Source organism: Porites lutea, chromosome 14, assembly GCF_958299795.1.
Source record: "Porites lutea chromosome 14, jaPorLute2.1, whole genome shotgun sequence".
NCBI classification, from domain to species: Eukaryota; Metazoa; Cnidaria; class Anthozoa; order Scleractinia; family Poritidae; genus Porites; species Porites lutea.
The window spans coordinates 3,536,478-3,560,519 of NC_133214.1; the positions used below are offsets into that span (position 1 = coordinate 3,536,478).

General features: G+C 41.2%; 1 protein-coding gene and 1 pseudogene across 1 annotated transcript; one reads left to right on the forward strand and one right to left on the reverse strand.

The window, feature by feature from the left end:
• Nucleotides 1-14,454: 14,454 nt before the first annotated feature.
• LOC140925123 (cysteine desulfurase-like) lies at nucleotides 14,455-18,473 on the forward strand. The gene is made up of 2 exons (XM_073375080.1): nucleotides 14,455-15,109; nucleotides 17,386-18,473. The coding sequence occupies exons 1-2, from the start codon at nucleotides 14,468-14,470 to the stop codon at nucleotides 18,187-18,189; spliced, it is 1,446 nt and encodes a 481-aa protein (XP_073231181.1). The 5' UTR covers nucleotides 14,455-14,467; the 3' UTR covers nucleotides 18,190-18,473.
• A 1,780-nt stretch (nucleotides 18,474-20,253) lies between these two features.
• The window catches only part of LOC140925021 (uncharacterized), a 34,217-nt pseudogene continuing 30,428 nt past the window's right edge, over nucleotides 20,254-24,042 (reverse strand).

A 24,042-nucleotide genomic window follows, 5' to 3' on the forward strand; every position in this document is an offset into this window, starting at 1 on the left:
TCGCAATTTAAGTGCTCCTATGTGAAGACTTCAGGCTTTATGACCAGGAAATATACTCTGTACACCAACGAAAACCTCCTCTTCTGACAGCTGCTCTACAGAAGGTAGCTTCCACAAAAGAATTCCGTAAAATAGATACTTGGCTGGATTCTCTCTCTTCATCTCAGTTATCAGGTAACTCCAAGTCACAGAAAGGTGACCAGACACATTGTGCAGTTCATGACCCGCATTGACAAAGGCCGCGCTAAAAAGAAGGAGAAAAAAAAAACAACAATCGGTTAAAAAACAGTGAAACAATGTATCACAAGAGTTGTGCTTCTGGTCACCCTTAGTATGATTTGTCCTTTTTTCCATGAAAATAATGGAGTGAAAACTACAGAGAGAAAGCTATATGAGAGAATAATCAGGTCAAAAACTAAACTAAAGTCACGTCATGCCACTAATCCATGCTTTGTACAGGGTGGATGACATAACAACAATGGTTTCTCTATTTTTTAGCTCTGCTCTTTTCCTCAATGAAGTTCAGTAGTTTCAAGACAAGATACAGGAGATAAATGTTACCAAACAGTTATGATATGCCCTTCTCAACTAGTAAAACAATGAAATGGATGTTAAGCTACACACACCTACATGACCTTCTCTAGTGTCCTCTTAATAGAGGTGTTCACCTAGTAATGTTTATTTCCTTAGAATAAGACAAGAAACATCTGAGTCATACAGAGCTATTTGTTCACTAATGGTGAGTGTCTGCTTAATAGGAGCCAAGTCACTTACCATCAATCCAAAGCATCTTCAAAATCAGGAAAACAATGGCAATGGCTTCTCTTTGTCATCTCTGCTTTTTTCGCCATAGCAGACAAGCAATCTTGCCCCCACATTCCTTCAAATTCGAAAATATAAAATAAAAGATGATAACAAGTACAAAGATTCAATGTCAATGATTTATGGCATTACAATGTAATTGTTAATTATCTCCATAGTCAAATGGAAGTGTGCCTCCACCAAACTGCATTTGATTAGGAGTCTGCTGTTCCTACTGATAAATCTGCTGTTTGTTCACTGCTCTATAAAGTATAGTCCTCCAAAAGCTTCTGCAAGAGCAGGAATGATAGCTATAATCAATGCAGATAGCAGAAGGGACTTGCACTGACCACAATCACAACAAGAGTAGAGGAAAGTCAGCATAAGTACTGACTGACTGAGGAGGCATGTTGGGTATCCTGGATTTCATGGCATTGGGTGGCAGGTTCTTCTAATAGCCAGGTTGATACCACAGCAAAAAGGGCAGGCATCAGGGATGCTTTTGTAGTTAAGCACTACATATAGGGAAGAACAGTTAGTATGACTTGCTGGTTTCCATACTTACTGGTTTATTGGTTGGCCAGTTCTATGATTTCTGATCTCTTATGTTATGTAGATTAAGTGACACCGGCTTCTGCCGAAACAGTTCATCGGCCACATAACACCACTACATGTTCCACAAGTTCAGCTTTCATTGGAATCTGGCCATATTCAAGCATCCAGCCACCATAAGGAATCCAACTTCATACAAGGGATGCTTTTGTAGTTAAGCACTACATATAGGGAAGAACAGTTAGTATGACTTGCTGGTTTCCATACTTACTGGTTTATTGGTTGGTCAGTTCTATGATTTCTGATCTCTTATGTTATGTAGATTAAGTGACACCGGCTTCTGCCGAAACAGTTCATCGGCCACATAACACCACTACATGTTCCACAAGTTCAGCTTTCATTGGAATCTGGCCATATTCAAGCATCCAGCCACCATAAGGAATCCAACTTCATACAAGGGATGCTTTTGTAGTTAAGCACTACATAATTTATAGGGAAGAACAGTTAGTATGACTTGCTGGTTTCCATACTTACTGGTTTATTGGTTGGCCAGTTCTATGATTTCTGATCTCTTGTGTTATGTAGATTAAGTGACACCGGCTTCTGCTGAAACAGTTCATCGGCCACATAACACCACTACATGTTCCACAAGTTCAGCTTTCATTGGAATCTGGCCATATTCAAGCATCCAGCCACCATAAGGAATCCAACTTCATACAAGGGATGCTTTTGTAGTTAAGCACTACATATAGGGAAGAACAGTTAGTATGACTTGCTGGTTTCCATACTTGCTGGTTTATTGGTTGGCCAGTTCTATGATTTCTGATCTCTTGTGTTATGTAGATTAAGTGACACCGGCTTCTGCTGAAACAGTTCATCGGCCACATAACACCACTACATGTTCCACAAGTTCAACTTTCATTGGAATCTGGCCATATTCAAGCATCCAGCCACCATAAGGAATCCAACTTCATACAAGGGATGCTTTTGTAGTTAAGCACTACATATAGGGAAGAACAGTTAGTATGACTTGCTGGTTTCCATACCTACTGGTTTATTGGTTGGCCAGTTCTATGATTTCTGATCTCTTGTGTTATGTAGATTAAGTGACACCGGCTTCCCCCGAAACAGTTCATCGGCCACATAACACCACTACACCTTCCACAAGTTCAGCTTTCATTGGAATCCGGCCATATTCAAGCATTCAGCCACCATAAGGAATCCAACTTCATACAAGGGATGCTTTTGTAGTTAAGCACTACATATAGGGAAGAACAGTTAGTATGACTCGCTGGTTTCCATACTTACTGGTTTATAGGTTGGCCAGTTCTATGATTTCTGATCTCTTGTGTTATGTAGATTAAGTGACACCGGCTTCTGCCGAAACAGTTCATCGGCCACATAACACCACTACACCTTCCACAAGTTCAGCTTTCATTGGAATCTGGCCATACTCAAGCATCCAGCCACCATAAGGAATCCAACTTCATACAAGTAGTATCTTCCACAAGTTTTCAGTTGGTTATATGGAATGTATGGGGCAGGCATCAGAGATGCAGTTGTGGATTCATGATCACAACAAGTGAATAGGAACAGTCAGTATGAAAACTGACTGAGTGGGTGTGTTATTAAATCAGGTGTTTAGGAGGTCTAGAGAGCAAAATATCAGCATTACAATGTATCAACAAATACTTGTTTAACAAGTCACTCTTGTTATGATAACTAGCTTTTTCCAACTTTAAAACTACATAATGTTAATTCTCAAGGAAACGTATTAGACAGTTATTAATCCAAAAAACTGAATTAAGTCACATACCTGATTGACAAATCCAGGGTACATGGTGGAGGGAAAAAACAACAGTGGCTCGGCCTCCATGCCAGCTCTGCTTTCTTCCACATGACAAGCAAGAAATCTTACCAGCACACTTCTTCTAATACATTAATGATACATGTATATGAAATAAGATAACAAGTACAAAAGTAAACATTTAAATTCAAATCAATGTTTCATGTCAAAAAGTGTACTGAAATGGAAAAAAAAAACACGCCATAGATCAAGCGTCTCTTAATCCCACTTATAAATCTGCTGTGTGTTGACAGCTGTAAACTGTGTTACTTCAAGGATGTGAGCAAGAGTGATAATGACAGCCATAATCAAATGAAGACAGGTGAATGGTCATGCAGTGACCACAATCACAACAGGAGTAGAGAAACAGTCAGTTTGAGTACCAACTTATTTGGGTATCCTGGGTTTACCAGGTCCAAACCAGAGCAATTAGGCTAAGCACAAGGGATGCCTTTGTAGCTGAACACTACAAATAGGGAATAACAGTTAGTATGAGTTTCTGGTTTCCATACTTACTGGTTTATAGGTTGACCAGTTCTATGTTTGCTGATCTCTCGTGGCATGCAGATTATTAAGAGTGAGCTCTTTGAGACGATCTGAATGAGGATAAGTGGTCTGAGATCACTCCGATCATGATAGATCAAATGAATTGATCTACCATGATCCAAGTGGTCTGGGATCTCCGATCCTAGTAAATCCTTATCATCCCAAAGGTCAACCCACCCCAAGTGACACCGGTTTCTGCCGAAACAGTTCATCGGCCAAACACCACTACACCATATCCACAAGTTCAGCTTTCATTGGAATCTAGTCATACACAAGCAACCAGTGACTGTAAGGAATCCAGTCTCATACAAGTAGTATCTCCCTCAAGTTTCCAGCAGATATCTGGAATGTATGGGGCAGGCATCAGGGATGCAGTTGTGGAACCTGGATTCCCTGGTGTTGGGTGGCACATGCACTTTTTTGCTGCATCTGTAGCTCATTCTTCAGAAGATCTCCATTTCGCTCACTTGTCCTTTTCCCACTGAGTGGCCTCTACTACAGCTGTAGGTGCTTTCATCATGTTTTTTTCTAATGAAGTTTTAAAAGGTTGTGTTTTACAAAGCAGAGTTGTTAACCGTGCACTAAACCCCCAACCTGGAGGACCAGGGTGCTGTTTAGTCTGGCCCTTCTCCCTTGGAGCAATCCGGCATAATTCAACCTGCCAGGAGCATCAGCTCCCGCCATCATAGCTCTAGTGGTCCCAAGGGCACGCAAGCCTCCCCGCCACGTCAAGGCACAGCACCAGGGGAGGTAAGACCTATTAATCCTTCTTAAATGCTTTACAGCACTTCCAGTCTGCCTTTGGATTAAATATTAGAGAATCTATCTGAGACTAATGTTTTTAAGATGAAGTACTTCAACATACACTATCCCATCATCTCTGTAGTGTTCTTACAAGGATTTTCCACACTGGGGTCCACAGGATCCATAGAGGAGCTGAAAGGAGGTCATAAGGGAGAAAAGCGGGTCACAATTTCAGATGCAGTTAACTCAATGCTTTACTCACAGAGTAAGAGTAGATAACTCGTACGTTGCTTCCCCTACCTGGGAAACACATATCCCTAGTGACATGTGTTCCCCCACCTGGCAAACACATATCCCCAGCCATATGTGTTCCCCTACCTGGGAAACACATATCCCTAGTGATATGTGTTTCCCTACCTGGGAAACCCATTTCCCTAGTGACATGTGTTCCCCCACCTGGCAAACACATATCCCCAGCCATATGTGTTCCCCTACCTGGGAAACACATATCCCTAGTGATATGTGTTCCCCTACCTGGGAAACCCATATCCCTAGTGACATGTGTTCCCCTACCTGGGAAACACATATCCCTAGTGACATGTGTTCCCCCACCTGGCAAACACATATCCCCAGCCATATGTGTTCCCCTACCTGGGAAACACATATCCCTAGTGATATGTGTTCCCCTACCTGGGAAACCCATATCCCTAGTGACATGAGTTCCCCCACCTGGCAAACACATATCCCCAGCCATATGTGTTCCCCTACCTGGGAAACACATATCCCTAGTGATATGTGTTCCCCTACCTGGGAAACCCATATCCCTAGTGACATGTGTTCCCCTACCTGGGAAACACATATCCCTAGTGACATGTGTTCCCCCACCTGGCAAACACATATCCCCAGCCATATGTGTTCCCCTACCTGGGAAACACATATCCCTAGTGATATGTGTTCCCCTACCTGGGAAACCCATATCCCTAGTGACATGTGTTCCCCTACCTGGGAAACACATATCCCTAGTGACATGTGTTCCCCCACCTGGCAAACACGTATCCCTAGTGATTTGTGTTCCCCTAGTCGTGAAACCCGTTTCTCTGGTGATATGCATTCCTCTCCCTGCGAAACACACATCCTTAGTGATATGTGTTCCCCTAAGTGAGGGAAACACATATCCCTAGTGATATGTGTTCCCCCACCTGGGAAACACATATCCCTAGTAATATGTGTTCCCTCACCTGGGAAACACATACCCCTAGTAATATGTGTTCCCTACCTGAGAAACACATATCCCTAGTAATATGTGTTTCCCCACCTGCAAAACACATATCCCTAGTGATATGTGTTCCCCCACCTGGGAAACACATATCCCTAGTGATATGTGTTCCCTACCTGGGAAACACATATCCCTAGTGATATGTGTTCCCTTCCTAGGAAACAAATATCCCTAGTGATATGTGTTCCCCTACCTGGGAAACACATATCCCTAGTGATATGTGTTCCCCCACCTTGGAAACACATATCCGTAGCGATATGTGTTCCTCTACCTGGGAAACACATATCCTTAGTGATATGTGTTCCCTACCTGGGAAACACATATCCCTAGTGATATGCATTCCCCCACCTGGGAAACACATATCCCTATTGATATGTGTTCCCTATCTGGGAAACACATATCCCTAGCGATATGTGTTCCCTACCTAGGAAACACATATCCATAGTGACATGAGTTGTCCTTCCCATTGGAATTTAAAATAGTAGGTGACAACATGGAACCTTTCCTTTACAAGTAAATGATTGGGTTAATTTGTCATCACTTTTAACTGCTGATTGATCATTTGAGTACATGGATATTAAAACGTCCAAGAAGCGTCCACTGACACCTTCTTTTCTTAGTTTGTTGACTAGTTTCTGTTGGGGTATACAGTCAAAGGCTTTTCTAAAGTCGACAAAGCATGAAAAGAGTAAATTTCAGTGCTGCTGTGGTTTAGATTTCACATACTCGTCAATAAGCGTTTTAAATGTGAAGATGCTATCAACTGTGCGGTGCATTTTTCTGAAGCCACGTTGTCCAGCTTTCATGCACTTGCAAATAATTTATTATGTTGTGGTGTGAACAAAAATAAACAAATAGTGGTCATTTAAGATGTTTTCCTTCAAGAGAACTAGCATGGCTGTTATTCAGTTGTCATCCATCTACGATGTTGATAACCAAGTACAGTTAAAACAAATTAAGGAAATGTATTATTTTCAAGAAACACATCTTCCCTTCTAATCACTGAAATTAAGGCTAGACAAAGAGCTAGAAATCAATTGCACCACAAGCTATATTGTCACACATGCTCTCACGTTAACAACAGATCATGAAGTGACAAAACTGTTTTAGTGAAAATAAAGATAAATAACTGCACACACCTGTTGTCCATCTTCGCTTGATCAAGCCACCATAACATTATTATTATTAGAATGAACTACAGGCAGCCCAAGGTAACAACTGGGTTGATCAGGTGGATATTTTCATATTCAGTCTCTCTGTAGTCTCCTTCACATCTGCTCAGGCCAGCGTCACACACCACTTTCCACGCTCATGTCTGATCGCAGCTGCTCTATACATACCTCGATGCCCATGAACCTTCCTCATGGATTCTCACCTCTATTAAGTAAACGCAACAAAGGCATGGGTTCCATTTCAAAGACACACCTCAAAAATTGAAGTGAAGTGGAAAAACACTAGTGTAGCATTTTACAAATACATTCCAGCACTTCATGTGTATGAAGCCAAGCATTTAATATTTGTCACAAAACTCTCCATGGGGAATGGCATCTGTAGAATTGCTTTGCTGTCACGAGGAGCCGCAAGCAGTAAAATTTCTGTCCCTTAATCTAGTCAATTAAATCATCAAAGTTGACAGGTCTTTCTGATAATCAAAGTGACCGCTCAGTTAACCATCTACACCTTCAGTGTGAAGACTGTCACAAAAACATTAAGGTGGCTCGACTGGATTTTTTGGGGTTGACACCTCCCAACTTTGAGCATTAACTACATCGGCATGAGTAAAGATATGGAAAAAATGTTACCACAACTGTATTATATAAAGATGAAAATTTCTTATGATCTGGGTTTTATTGCAATCGGAGTCGCCATGGCAACGTAATGACGCCATTACGTTTTTCATTTATCTTTGTGTTTCTCTGTTCCAGGAGTTTTTTGAAGAAATCGCTTTAGGGAGTATGTACCTGCTATAATTGCCTCCATTATGGCGTAGTTTGAACAAATTCTATGAGAGCGTTTTCGAAATATTTTGAAATGTAGTTTTAAGAATAATAAAAACAGTGAAATAGCATGCTACCTACACAATTCGCTAATATTTTAAGAAAATGATAAGCTTTGGGAACGAGGCTTCATCTCGTAGTGGTTTGATTCCATTGAAAACTGCATACAAAAAAAGAGGGGAAATTCTCTGGGCGATCGCGAGTAAGAAGAATTTTATTAACTTGCATTCAGCTGCTTTTGATACAGTTTTTGGACGTAATTTGGTCCATGCCTAAACATTTCGCATTTTTCCAAAAACCGCTCGATAAATTTTTTTATAAATTCGACAATCCCGAGATCAATTGTCAAGGAATATTCCCTGCAAGTTTTTTGTAATGGCGTCATTACGTTGCCATGGCGACTCCGATTGCAATAAAACCCAGATCATAAGAAATTTTCATCTTTATATAATACAGTAATGGTAACATTTTTTCCATATCTTTACTCATGCCGACGTAGTTAATGCTCAAAGTTGGGAGGTATCAACCCCAAAAAATCCAGTCAAGCCACCTTAACACCTTCAGCATAATTGCTTACAAAAATAGTGGTATATCGCACGCGTCTGGTTGGTTTCAAAGAACTTGATCACGACCTTTGTTTTCATTCAGTGGCTGTGCGTGTTGATATGCTAATGTTTAAACCAGAGTGGAACATAAAATTTGTTATAAAAGCAAAGAGGCCCCTAGGTAGAAACTAAACTGTCCCAAAGTATTCTGTTTCATTTGCGTACGTTTATTTTGATGGGGCCTGTATGATGAATTTACTACACGTACATAAACAAGATCGAGATTTAAAACATTTCATTGTGCTTTTGTGGAGTAAATTTATTTTTAAAAAGTCTAACTAGTAAACCACTTTCTTTGCGTACTTGTAAAAATGAGCATATGTCGCGCTGAGGTGCTAAAATTTTCTTGTCGTGTATTAGATTTCAGTATACATATTGTTAATCTTCATTTCGTGCCAGAATAAATTAGTTTGCGCGCAAAAGGCTTCTAAAAAAAACACAAGGTTTTTCCCACTTCTAGTCCACCCTCTGAAGATATGCCGGCTTGGTAGCTGGAATACATTACTGAGGCGAAGATCTAGCATCTTTTTCCCCCTCACCGTTTTTTTCCCACGACTTTTGTTTTTATTTGTAGTGAGAATGCACTGCATTTCAGTGGATTTTACTTCATGCGGCTTCAGTTCATGCGGCTTGCTACTTATGAAAGAAGAGTGCCGAATTCGCCTTGTTCGCCTTTAATTTGTTGTCAAATGCAAGGTAAAAGAACGGACTTTTGTAAGATAAGAATTGAAGTTTTAAATTTGTTGCCCGGCGAAAATAGTGCACAGATTTCGTGAAATCCATGAGTATTACCTCTGTCTAATACACCTAATGTGATGACTCATCACTTTTTCGATGGGCAACACGGAGACAAACAACAATTTCTTTCGCAAATTTAAGTACATAATTTACTTATCAAGACAATTTGAGAACGATTTTCCAGTTCTTTATATGCTTCATTACTTGGCAGCTTATTTCGGCCACGTGTGAGGAGTTAGATGACAATGTTTGTGTGCTATAATTAGGCTGATAATTTCTTGCACCTTTGTACTGAAACACATGAAAGCCATACTTGTTTAACCCTAGCAAACAACTCTCCTATTATTTATGGAGAAACTTTTCCTGATGGTTGCACTAAATCTACTACACTGCATTTGCTCTCTGCAACCTCGTGAAAATAACCTGATGGTTACTCTAAAATCTAATAATCACTGCATTTCGGCTCTCCGTAACCTCGTGGGTAGAACAGACCTGATGGTTACACTAAAATCTAATAATCACTGCATTTCAGCTTTCTGTAACCTTGTGGGTAGAACATACCTGATGGTTACACTAAAATCTAATAATCACTGCGTTTCGGCTGGTTACACTAAAATCTAATAATCACTGCATTTCCGCTGTCTGTAACTTCGTGGGTAGAACCTACCTGATGGTTACACCAAAATCTAATAATCACTGCATTTCAGCTGGTTACACCAAAATCTAATAATCACTGCATTTCCGCTGTCTGTAACCTTGTGGGTAGAACATACCTGATGGTTACACTAAAATCTAATAATCACTGCATTTCGGCTTTCTGTAACCTAGTGGGTAGAACATACCATATGGTTACACTAAAATTTAATAATCACTGCATTTCAGCTCTCTGTAACCTCGTGGGTAGAACATACCTGATGGTTACCAGGTAACATCATTGGTGCCTTATGCTTGGCGTATGGCCTGTGGTTGACTTGGGCTCCCCTTTGGCTAGTGAAATGACCAAACTCAGATGATAAAATATATCATTTGTCAACATCCCTAAAGATGCTTTCACATGACATCAGGTCTGCCATGTTTGTTTTCCAGTGCTGTAGGAGATGAACTCTTTTCTTATATAAACGCTATTAATCTTCTGTTGCAACAAATATTAGCGTAGTAGCTGTTCACAGCTTAAAACACTTGCCCTTTACACTTACAGTTTATTATAGACTAACATTTAATATGAGTTCGCATCAGAGGAACCTAACCTACTTTCTCGTCTATTTATGAACTTAATTGACATATTAAATTCTTGTTATTATTCAGTATAAAATTAATGTGACCTATTGAACATAATAATGAAAGTTTCACCTAGTGAAAAAAAACAATCCAGCCATCAAGAAAAAAAAAATTTCTACCTTACGTTGTACAAAAAAATATATTGCATCTCTTAAAATCTTCCCCCCCCCCCCATCACTTTTCTAATGGTCCATCCCTAAATTAAAGTGAAGGAAAGCTGCAAAACCAAAATCTCACAAAATTGTCGCGCTTGCAGGGAAGTACATGTACGCTACACCAGATTTTTTCGAGGGGATCGACACGAGCTTCGTCCATTTTGTTTTCAATAATTGTCAAGCAAATCGATAAAAGCGATAGCTTATTACAAAATTCGATCAAAATCGACCGCTGTTGAACGTTTGTGAACTTACATTGTATGTTTCAAGCTAACAATAAAACATTTGCGAAACCATCTCAATAACAGCACGTAAACATTATCCTTAACCTTTATACAGCAAGTCATCCTAAACATTGAGAAATTTAAGTATAAATTCCATTTCAATGACCATACCATTCATTAACTTGGAGCTCTTGAGAATATCGGTGCGGAAACAGCGCTCTTATTCGACCTCTTCAAGACGAACTCTCGTTGCATGCGGCTCGAGGTCCTCGAGGTCTCTTCTCCAGTTGCTAGAGGTTCCACACTGTTGCTGCACGGCTCAAATTCCACCAATTCGTTAACTAAACTTATTTCACTCTCACATTCAGATGTAGTGGGGAAAAAATCTAACAAATAAGACATTTTCCAAGGATTCAAAAGGCTTCTTTCAATCTCCCGCGAACTGTTCGAACAGACAACGCCAAACGCGAAAATCACGTGATCAAAGTTCATGTAAGTCCGCTGTACTGATATCTCGCGGGCTTCTCCGGGACATGTTTATATTGTTCTAATTATTTAGTGGAAACCAATTACTAGTTTTCTAACGAAGAAACAGGAAAAACATAACCATTTTCCTCTTGGTAGTACTTTAACAATCTTACCTCCTTGTAGAATTGCTGCCACATGGTCACATTTGCCTGTTATCGACCCGGTTTCAGGAAATCAACCGGGTCGTTCCAAATTGCATTAGGAGCAGCTCTTGAAACCATAAGAAACGCTTTGCCGCTGAACAGGGTATGGCTGAAAAAGATTTCTTTTTAGACTGGAAGCCTTTCAAAGAGTATGAAGACTTGCGATGATCGCATGAGTGGTCTACATTTGCAGGAGCCCTGACATTTGCAATACCAGGAGCCGATGGCAATACCGATAATATTTTTCCTAAATATTTATTTCCATGATTTTAGTGTGAAAATTACTTAATTCTGTATGCAAAACAAAGTAAATCAGGGTCGGAAAGTAGTGTCTCCTGTCTTAAAGAGGGTAGCGAAATGAGAAGTTTTTGTCTTAAACAGGGTCGGGGATTGCGGGCATTGGTGGCACACCTCTAACCAAACTTCCCTTGAGTGCCTTCCCCCCTCCCGCCCCCCCCCCCCCCCCCCACCAACACACACACCCCGGGAGCACAGTATGGGCTTATCGTCTTTTCGTTTTGGATACCCGGGAAGTTTATCATAATTTTTGGGGCGGCACATTCCTGTATGGCTTACCCGGGGTGGTATTTTCTTAAAGGCTAATGGGGATGTGCCGCTGGAAGGGGTCGCATTTTCATGACTGGATTGGCTACAATGGGGTCGCATTTTCAATAAAGTTACTAGAATGGGGTCGCACATTTTTCGGATTTTTGGGGGTAAGACAGTTCTTCATATTTACGGCTAGCAAACGTGCCAGAATGTTTGTACTGCAGATGAAAACTAAAGCGTTCTTCATTCAATTTAGAAAATGGGTCAATTCATAAAAATAGAAAGTGACTAAGTTGGGATTGCGAAAATTACATTTTTGCCCAATTGGCCGATTGACTTTGCATCTGTTTAAAGCGGCGCAAAGATTTTGAAACGACAATTCAAATTTTGGACAGGCTACTTTTGCAAAATATGGCCTGGATTAAGAAAGAAGGATTTAATTAAAGGTGCAAGTATTGTCTGGCTCGTGGACCAATCATTTCGGCTTTATCATGCAACCTTAAAAACAATTTATACCCCCTTAATATTAGCTAATAAACTTAAAGCCAATGAAACGCCTCATTTAAGTCAAAGTTGAGCAAGCTCGAAAATCATAAATAATTCTGCTCATCGTGGTTAATTCAGAGTTTAATAATCTGCCGAAAGCTGAAACCGTCATAGTTTTGCATTAATTCCAGACATCAAAAGACAATACATTTCTAAAGAGTCTGGTACCACTGTTTGACATTTCGACAAACTTTTAATCTCCATTGTAAATACTTCAAAACCTAATTAATTTAAAATAAAAGTTAAAATAAACTTGAAGGAGCTAGTGGAATCAACTAAAATAAGATTGAAAAACATTGACACAAGCTAGAGCCGTACAAAGTATTTTAAAAAAGCTGAGTTGAATTTATCCGTGCACTCGTTTCTCTGATTAGTCATTATAGAGCATTTTAATATAATGGTGGGATATATATTCCCAGGACTTTAATTTTGTTTAACGGGGGAACTGCAAGTAGTCAAGGATTTAAACTAGCTAGTCTTCATGAATTGTTGGTTGAGGATCTTTCTGTTAGTTGTGCAATGCAGTGTTTCGTGCGCTCAAAGGTATGCTTTTAAAAGGACCAACAAGTTGGTTGTCAGATGGTTGTCAAAATTTGAGTCACATACCGATTATTCTTTGAACTGATAAAAAGGTGTTCATTAGTGGATTTGACCTAGACCTTAAAACCTCACTACGACCTTACAGGCTGACCTTATAACTAAAGACCCTCAGTTACCAAAAAACGGGATCGACCCAAAAAACTACCTTGGACCATATTTCATGCAAGAAATGTCTTTTTTTCTTTTCTGTAAAAGAATTACGAGTGGGCGTGGTCTTTGTTTACACACTTGTGAAAAACTAATCAAATACAGAAGCCAAGCACAGTAATCTCGTCTTTTTATGGTTTTAAAAATGTTCGAATTTCTTTTCGGACTTTGAACCACCAGCAAGAACAACTTGAAATTAATTTTTGACACACAACCTAAAACTTCCTAAATATTAAATTGCGTCTAGAGAAAGTATGTAAGGTTGAATTCTTTTACAATTATTGGATATATTTTTTTCAGTTTACCCAGTGGCTTGTCACGCCTAGAAGGCATTTTGGCCGCTTTACACGCTATGCGGGATAGGCCGAATAGGGTTAAGGGAACATCTGAAATAAGTCGCGATTGCTATAAATGGTTAAAAAAAAGACATTTAAAAAAATCTGTTCAAAATAAACTGACTCATAAACAACGGTTGTCAAACTTAATAAGAAGCGCGGCTTATTTAAGACAGCCACTAAGAAGCATATTGTCTTCGTACTTAACTGTCTCATGAATTCTAATTTGTCTTGTGGCCTTCGTCTACGGCAAAGAGAATGATAATTGATTTCAACCGCTTCACCACTAACAGAAAAAGATAAACAAATAGTCACTGCATTCAAAGCTACACCATGAAGGCTAAAAAAAGCATTTCTGCATAAAATTTTATCGTAATCTATGAGTTTTTGTAACATTTCAAGCTTTCGTTTTCCTTCACCTTCAACTGAAGTGTAATGCCCCGTACATATTAGCCTGTGATTATGCCCCCACCCCACCTCCCTCTATTACGGCTTATAAAAAAACCTCTGATTGCAGAAGTAGTATACAAAATACAGCCATTCGGTTCTTTACAAAAGCGACATGGTCAGTTATTTAATTGACACTTGAATAATGGGACATCGCCCCCCACACGCCCATGTATAAAGCAAACGCTCATTGCATGCAAAGTTCAACGACCTGACACGCAAATTAAAATAGAGGCATATACATTGGTTGTTCACCGAGACGACTATGACTGACTGCATTTGAACAAAAGAATCTGATCTTAAAACAACCACCGCCCACCTCACGTCACTTTTCCCATAAGAAAAAAAAATTTCGTTGAAAGATTTCAGTTGCAGTTGATGTTTCAGTGACATAACTCCGAGGCATCAAAATGAGCCATATCATTCCCCAAGACCGCCCCACCTTCCGAGTAGCACACTGGTACAGATGTCAGGGCCTTGTTGGTCGCGAAAACTTCCTAGCGTTTCAGAAAAGATTCGAGGAGGTCGTCACCACCATTGCGAACACCAAAGACGAGGAAAAGTTTTGGAAGTTCGTTCGCAGCCTGTTCGATTTCGATGACTACGCCGATTGCGTGCCGATCAACGCCGCCAACTTGTCCATCCTCTTTGACCCAGTGTTGAGGTTAATGAATGCCCTTGCGTTCGACTGGAATCGAGATATTTCCATTCAGAAGAGAATTCAACCGTTTGTGCGCACCATCCAGGTCGCCAGAGAACTAATCGCCGCGCAGCTTAACGTGGAGCCCGAACTGGTCGCATTCCAGCGAAACGGTTCTGACCCAAACGCAGTCATCAACAATGGTTTGACTTTCAACCACGGTGATCAAGTCGTAGTGTGGAATGAAAACCACCCGACTCAAGGAGAAGTTGCTTGGAGGATCAGAAAGGATCGCTTTCCAAATATCAACATTGTAGTCCTCGACCTCCAAGGTGAACAGGATCCAGTGAAGATTATGAAAAAGTTCCTTGACGCTGTAAATGGACACACCAGGCTTGTTGCATTCAGTGAGGTGAGTGAAATTTTTTCGTTGGTTTGGTTTTCAATAGTTTTTCCTTCAGTAAAAACTTTGCTCCAACGAATTTTCTTTCCATGACCCGGGGGGAGGAGGTAGGGGCACCAGAGGTCAGTTTAGGTAGAGGTGTGTCACCGAAGCCTTCAAACTCCGACCCTGATTAAGGGCCCCGGGGGGTACTCCCCTATATACGCCATATAGGTATGTACCACCCCAAAAGGTAAGGCCGGGTTTTGCGGCGTTTTGGTCTGAAAACGGTTATAGACTTTCCCTATTTTGGTCTGGAATCGGGTATGGTTTTCGGGGGAACTAACCGGATTGTATCAATTCAGTTCCAAATGACTGAGAAAGAAAGAAAAATATGCAAATTCGAAATGGATTTTTAGAAATCTTTTTTTGTTGCTGTTCTAATCCAAGTAATGATGACATTATTTCTTCGAAGCCAGGTCTGAAAACGAGTATGGATTTTAGAGGTCAGGTCTGAAAACGGGTGTGAATAATGACATTTTTTTGGTCTCAAATAAAGTCAGAATATGGAGAACCGGGCGGCACACCTACCAAGAATTCCCAGGAGTACCCCCCGGGATTAAGGTCTAGTTTACCTGGAGGTGGGGGGCCCCAGATAGGTGAGATAACCCGCGGAGGGTCACCCCACCTATAATGTAAACCTGATCAAATTAGAATGACAGATTATATGGACAGGCGGGTTGCCCCAGGGTTACCCCACCTACCTTGGGGTCCCCCACCTCTATGTTAACAGGCCCTAAGACAAAAATCGTTCATTTTACTACCCTGTTTAAAACAAGAGAAACCATATTTTATGAGCCTGATTCATTTCGTTTCGCATACAGAATTAAACAATTTTAAAATCGACATCAAGGAATCAGACTTTTTTGAAAATAATTGTTAGTACCACACATCGCTCATCGCCAACCTTCATATTCTTTTAAATGCTTGTTGTAGCTGATATTTCATTTAAGCTAAGCCTACCAGGGCCTGCTTACATGGAGGTGGGGGACCCCAGGTGGGTGAGGTAACCCGCTTAAGTGGGGTAACCCGCCTGCCCATATAATCTCTCATTTTAATTTGATCACGTTTACTTGATAGGTAGGGTGACCCGCCATATGTTACCCCCCACCTCCATGGAAACAGGCCCTTAGGCTCTTTGCAGCTAGCCATTTACTTGGGACAAAACCGCCATGCTGAAGAGCAGAAAGTCGCACTGGAACAAAACAGACAAAGAATATTACCATTTAAAATTATGTATGCCTTTTATTTGTCTTGTCCCAGTGCCACTTTTGCTCTCCAGAATGGCAGTTTTGTACCTTGTGAACGGCTAGCTGCAAAGGGCCCATCTGAAAACTCAGTTGCATTATAATTAAGAGCTCTCGATCTTCCAGTCTAAAAATACACCCTGTTCAAAAAGCAGGTAGTCAGGAATTGTATTCCATCATAAGAACTCAAAATTCATGCCCTGCTAGGCGCACACGGCCGGCTAAATAAGAGAAAAGACCGTAGGTTAACAGCTGCGTGTCTGTATCATCGGGGTGACCATAACAACGGGGTATCCGTACTATCGGGATGAACACATGGTATCCGTGTTATTGGGGTGACCATAATAGTGGGATGTCAGTATTAACAGCTGACCGTAATAGCGGGGTGTCTGTATTATTAGGGTGAACGTAATGACGGGGTGCCGTAATATAGGGGGTGACCGTAACAACAAGGTGTCCGTACTATCAAAATGACCCGTAATAAAGGGCTTTCTGTAACATCGGGGTGACCGTAATAGCGGGGTGTCCGTATTATCGGAATGACCGATCATAATAGTGGGGTTTCCGTGCTATCGGGGTGATTGCAACAGCGGTGTGTCCGTATTATCGGTGTGCTTGAAATAGCGGGTCGGCTTGCGGTGTCCGTAATAGAGCGTTTTCACATGAAGTCCATGAAGTCACGGCGGCCATATTAATGTCCCAAAACAATGAAACGGCGGCCATGTTTGTGTCCCAAACCAGTCCTCTGGGAGTTGAACTCCTTTCTTATGCAAACACTTTCTTTTGTTCCAATAAATTTGCATAGAGGCTGGCCGCCACGTGAGTGAAAACACTACATAGTGGGGTGTCGGTATCGTGGGGGGGGGGGGGGGGGGGTAATAAACGGGTGTCCGCGTGACTGTCGGGGTGACCAAACTATTAGGCTGTCTGCAAGGCGATGGTTTACCGTATATCGAGAAAGTAGTCCTTCGATCAAGATTTTGACTTTTTTATTTCTAGGTATCTCACTTGAGCGGTACACGTTTGCCTGCCAAAGCTTTGTGTTCAGCTATCCACCAGAAAAACCCCCGAGTCCATGTTCACGTTGACGGAGCCCAGAGTTGGGGCGCTTTCAAACATGACCTCAAAGACATGGGCTGTGACAGCTACAGCGGAGGGAGCCACAAATGGTTTTTAGGGCCCAAGGAGACCGGTATTCTGTACATGAGAAAAGAGTGCATCCCAAATTTCGCACCCAAAGACATCGGGTACAATGGAGAAATGCAGCCCCCTCCAACTTTGCCAGATGACCCCCTTCCGTGGGATGCGTCCAGATTTGAGATGGTTGGCCAACGCAACGACACCAACCTCATCGGACTCCTGTACACTGCGGACCTCATGGGTCTTATTGGCTACGACAAGATTGGAACTCGGATGAAAAAGCTTACTGACCACTTGCGAGGAAATTTGGAGAGGCTCCGGCGGGAACTGAAACGGCAGCACGGGGAAGAAATCTTCGAAATCGAGACGCCGAAAGCAGATGATCTGCACCATGCAATCTTGGTGATTAAGTTCAAAGACCAAGCGCAGCCTGGATCAAGACAACAGAAAAAGCGACGTAAAACTAAGAAGTCTGAAGCTGCTTCTGCCACGCCTTTAAGCGAGCAGGTATATAACCTGCTTTATGAAAATCATAAGATCGGCGTATCTACAAAGAAGGGAAATAGGATGCGATTCTCGCCTCATATCTACAATACATTCGAGCACATGGATCGAGTGACTGCTGCCATGTTGGTGGAGATAAACAACATCCTCGACTCTTAAACGAAGATGCAAATGAACTTTCACGAACTGAACCGGACGCGACCAAATGAAAATAGGAAAACGGACTCAGTATTTCCCCGCCAGTCCTCTACAACTTATATTCTCGGCAGAGTTTAATCTGTTTCAGTCTCTTTTGATTTTATATCATGAATTTTTTTTTCAGGTTAGTTAGTCAGTGAAACATTTGAGACATTGTCAAAAAACATTTTAACCTAAGAATAACTTTCGAAAAATTGCTGTTGTTAAGCATTAACTTAATCATCGTCCATTTTTCATAGCGTGGTGACGCCTATTTTTGTGAAGTATCTGTTACTTTCTAAAATAAAAAAAAGGAATGCTGAGCAGATTCAATGATACCTTAACTTACTTTTTCAATGCACGGGCACGGGTGAAGGAAACGTTACTTGCCTCGCCACGCAACGCTTACCAGGGTTGCATGACCAGGAAAATGAAAGTTGTGTACGTCTGCGGGGGACGAGGAGGTTTTTAGCGAAGTTATGTTTTCCTTTAAAAGTTCTACTCGCTACATAAGCCAAAATGGCGGCTACACGATTAAACGACACGGTCCAGACTGTTTAGATGCTAAAGCCGGAACGAGCACTTGGCACTCAATTGGATGTTCTGTCCAATCTTCAAATTAAAAAAAAGCATCTTAGCAAAACCGAGAAATCCAAAAATTAGATGATACTTTATTTTTTACCAATTTGCTTATTTTGACACTTTTCATAACGTGAGTCCTCGGTAGCTCAAAATCTCCATTCCTTACGTGACAAATTACGTCACACAACACAAGCAAACCTCTTGCAAGAAAAAAGAAGAAAGGCTGCATTGGACAACTTAATTTTGACACGATTTTCTGCGAGTTTTATTAATATATTACTTTTTCCTTATGTATAACATATTTGGTTCACTTACATGAGAACGATTTTTTTTTCTGTCTGAAAGAAGTTGACATCACGTGACAATGATGAATGGGTGTTTTTCCAATAAGTTAGTGGTAGTCAATAGATACTGTACATTACAAACACGTGTGGAAAAACATTAACCTCGTTCTTTGTATATTACACTGATCTATTTACAAATTGACTGTTTCCAAGTTTGCTGCAATTTTGGAATTGAAGACGTCATGTTTTATACAATATTCATCGCTCAAAAGGCATACCTTGTTAATACAAAACTTTCGAGAAGAGCTCGTCTTTCGCTCGATCCAAATTTTGTTTTAGCTACAAAGCTTCCTTGAGTGTTTTCTTCCCGAATCAGGAAGTTCTAAAATGTCTGGTCGTTCGAATCCGGAATCCTGGAAATTCTGGCTTGTGGAATACGAAATCCAGGGCTTTGGAATCCGAAATTCAGCTCAAGGATAACGGAATCCCGCTTACGATTGGAATCCGGAATCCACGTTCCACTAATAATGAATCCAGAAGGCAGTACCTGGAATATGGAATCCCAAGCATCCAGAATCCAGGGGTGCTTACTATTTACACAAACCACCCGGGTGGAACTTCTTAGACTACTAGTAGTCCCCATTTTTCCTCAGGGATAGTAGAGCGAACGAAACGCGAGCGCGCGTGAAAATCACCCCACGCGAGAATAGGCGACACGCGGCGGGGAGAGGGAAAATAATGAGTTTTTCTCTCTCCTCGCCGCGTGTCGCCTTTTCTCGCGTGGGGTGATTTTCACGCGCGCTCGTGTTTCGCTCGCTCTACTATCCCTGAGGAAAAATGGGGACTACTCGTATTCTAGGAACTTCTGTGCATAAACATTAAAACTATAGAATTTGACGTGGTGCGAGGACGACTCGCTACAAACTATATCCAAATCAGCTGAGCAGACTAAAAAGAGTAGAAAAACTACATCATCGCAAAACACAGCCCATAATTTCTGAAGCTTTCCGAACGGAATGGCGCGAAACATTTGATTTTCCGACCAGAATGTCCGGTTTTCCCAGGTAAATGGTAAGTACTCGTGGATTCTGGATCGTACCCTTAGGATTCCGGATTCCAGGTACTGGGTTCTGGATTCATTGTTAGTGGAACGTGGATTCCGGATTCCGGATTCCGGATTTACATAGAGCGAACTAACAATAGTGCATGTAAGAGGATTTTTTAAGGATTCGATGATGTGTAAAGACTCACAGAAAGCTTCTTCCTACAAGTTTTTAATCATGATATTTGGCAGGCCATTTCTCCTTCTTTTCCAAGCTCCAAGCTCCTTGGATTCAAGCCTGAGGTACTTGAGCCATCTTCTGTATTCACGGCTGGTTGAGGCTCGGAAAACGTACGACTCTTTACCAACGGACAGCACTTCAAATGCGTCTTTCAGCTCTGGAACAAAAAAAAAAACGAAATATGTTGCTTTGGAACGACTAGCCTGGCCTTTAGTGGGGAGGAGCGTTGCGTGACGACCCCAATAACGGCTGCGAAGGAGACTACGGAACGACTGGTTAGCAACACAAATCACTGTAAATGAATACCCTACAGAGAAGTTTATTTTTCTACTTACCAGAGTCTCTATAGATAACGCACATGTCCAGAAACAACGGATCCTACGAGGAAAAACAAATAAAATGTCAAAGGTAAGAACTCAGCTGATTACAGGGGCGTAGCCAACAGCACCCAAGTATGCACAACCATTCATAAAAAAAATCGAACATAAAAATAATGAAATGCAAAACAATGAAAAAGAAGAAAGAAAATTATAAGGAAAAGCAAATAAATAAATTATTTGACAAGCACAGCTTGCCTCAACTCACTTAACTAGGCCTGTTGCTTTGAAATATCATTATCTTAAACAGCGTGCAGATAACTAGCTGAGATACTATAATAAGTGGATGACTGGGATAAGTGGGATGAAAAGGATGAATATGATAACCGGGATGACTAAGTCGACTGGGATGACTGGGTTGACCTGGAGGACTCGGATGACCGGGATGACTGGGATGACCGGGATTACCGAGATGACGGGAATGACTGGGATTACCGGGACGACCGGGACGATTTGGACAACAGGGACGACCGGTATGACCGAGCTGACCGGGATGAGCGAGACTAGTGGGGCGACCGGGACGACCGGAGCGACTGGGGAGGGCCGGGACGACCGAACGAGGCGGGACGAGTTCTCTTATACTGTTTAAGCCTTGTAAAACTTCCTTAAAAGAACATTTGAGTCCTTTGAAGTTATAGATAACATTTAACAATGTGTGAATTCAGCCCTGTGAATGACCGGTATGTTCGGGATGACTGGGATGACTGGGATGACCGGGATGACTTACCTTAAAAAGAGTGTACTTTCCACTTATCTTTTTTCTGAGTAACACAACTGCGGCATCTGTCACTTCTCCTTCCCCAGGAAACAGCAACTCGTCACACTGCCCCTCGTCGTCAGAATCAATTCTTAATGACTAAAGTAAAGGAAAAAAAATTAACGGGAAAAGAGGGATTAAAAACCGTAGTTACATAAATTTCATTTAGCAGTTGCTAAGCGATTGGTAAATAAACGTCTTTAGCTTGTATGTTTTGTTTTCCCAATAGAGGTCCAAGGGGAACTTAACCCATTGTCTTCTCATAAATCATGAGTAGATATGCACGTGAATAAAACGAAATTTGAAAGAAACGTTTCCATAGAGTATTATCACGTGACCTCTATTGGGGAAACAAAACGTACAAGCTAAAGAGATCTATTGTCCAAGGTAAGTGCCACTGTTTTTCTTTTATGTTATATTTAAAACACCCTGAGATATTATAATAACTTTTTTAAACATGGTTTTCTCGGTCTGATTGTTAAGAAACGAACTTCTTTTCTTCCTTCGGTATTAAGGCCCACGCCTTTGACCAGAGAGAACAAGGCAAGTTTTACCGTAAATTGGTCACAAAATCGAGGAGAAAAATATTCGGTTTGTAACTTACAGAAACAAACCTCGAACTCGTTGACTACACTAGTAAAAGGAAAACTAAACTATAGCTTGGATGAAAGGAGTAGCCAAGAACGTTTTCGGAATAAATGACAACGACAAAATTGAGCCAAAAATTTCACAGCGAACGAAATATGCCAGTTAAAATTACTACAATTTGCTATTTTAATCGTGATTTAAAATAAAAGCGCAAAAGTAAATATTACTTCGCTTAATGGTTGGTAAGATAATAAGTTTACAAGACATAAAACGTTGAAATCGTTTGTTACGCGGATAGCCTCCTTCGCATGGTTACAGACAGCTGCATTTTAATCATAGCAGAGTAAACTACATTACCATGTATTATTCGCTTATGTTACTTAATTCAGGATACACACCTCTGAGTGACCTCTGACACAGAAAAGTGCGCACACGGAGAGCGCCTTCTTGCTGTTGCGTCGGTTCCAGGCAGCGCCAAACTCATGGATAGTGACCTGAAAAGTAAGAACAGTAAAATAAAAACCAACCCTTGTTGGCGGTTCAGCGGGGGTTCGAACACACCATATTCTGCGCTTGTAACTGCGTTTTTTGGGCAGAATTTTGGGAAACAGGGGCACCCCACGACGGTTTCCTCCTACGTACATTAAAAAATCATTTTTGGTTATCCAGAGTACTTTTAGATCTGTAGAAATGCATTCTAAGCGGCGCTATTAAATTTGTAACTGTTCGGTCACCTTAGGGGAACTTGAGTCTTCTCGGATATAAAAAGGCTTCAATATTATTTTCCCGAAAATTTTAGATGCAATTTATCGTTTCAAGAATGTGAGAGTTTTTCTTATCCCTCTCTCCATCACAGTTTTTAAAGCGAAAATATAAGGTTTCCTTTTTCTAAGAAAATTAAGCTAATAATGGGAGTAAAATGTGAAAAATTATATTCAGAGAATCGTAGGGAATTTATTAGACAACCTCTGAAAATTGTACCCGAGTGGAACGGTCTTTCAGAGTTTTTAGCCGTCCTCAAGCAATAGAAAATTCTAGGGATTGTTTGCTTCTCGGAACAGATAGTTCACAGAAAACAGTCGTCAAATCATGCAGTGCCCCTGAACAAGAAGAACGGGAAATAATGCATGAAGAAAAGGCTGAACAGACCTGAAAGACTCCGTGCATCAGTAACTGCATCTCTTCCATGGTCCAATTAAGAATATCCGACGCCATTTTCTTCATTTGCAGTTTATCAAGCGAGTCTGATCGTCCTAGCTGCTGACTAGCACGATATCGCTTTTGGCGCGACTCAACGGTGGTGTTCAACTGAAACGAAATGAAATTGACGTTAGTTTCGGAGGCTATAGCGGAGCTCCACGCGTGCGCTTCGCGGAACCCCATACCTAAGAAAATTTGATAATCTGTCCATTCGCCACTTGCACATCTCCCATAATGCACGTTATCTGCCCCATCCACCCCCAAATTTTGCATAAGCATTGTTTTCAATTTCTCTTGGAACGGTTGCAATACCCAGGAGAAATGAAAAACAAGGGTTATTCAAAATTTTTTTTTTTGGGGGGGGGGGGAGGGGGGGCAAAAAAGGTGCTTTATGGGAGATGTGCAAGAGGCGAATCCGAGAAATTTTGGTAATCATGTGACCGTACGCCAGTCCGTAAGCACCACAGGGAAACCAAAGTGAAATATCAAACTTTCTAATTAATGTCGGAGCCTTTAGCCTGTGTTTAACTTGATAAATGACAGCTGTCAAAACAGAGGAGGAGAGGAGAGCAGAGGCTTGAGGCAACTTCGAAATAGCCTTTTCATCGTGTAATGAATATCAATACAGAACTGACTAATCGTGTTAACATAACCGTGTGTTTGGAGACACCCGCTTTGATAATGATCGCGACGTTTACTGCTGGTCTTCGTTCGTCAAGCCATGAAGACCAATATCAATGCCAAAGTCACCATCTGCTTTTTGA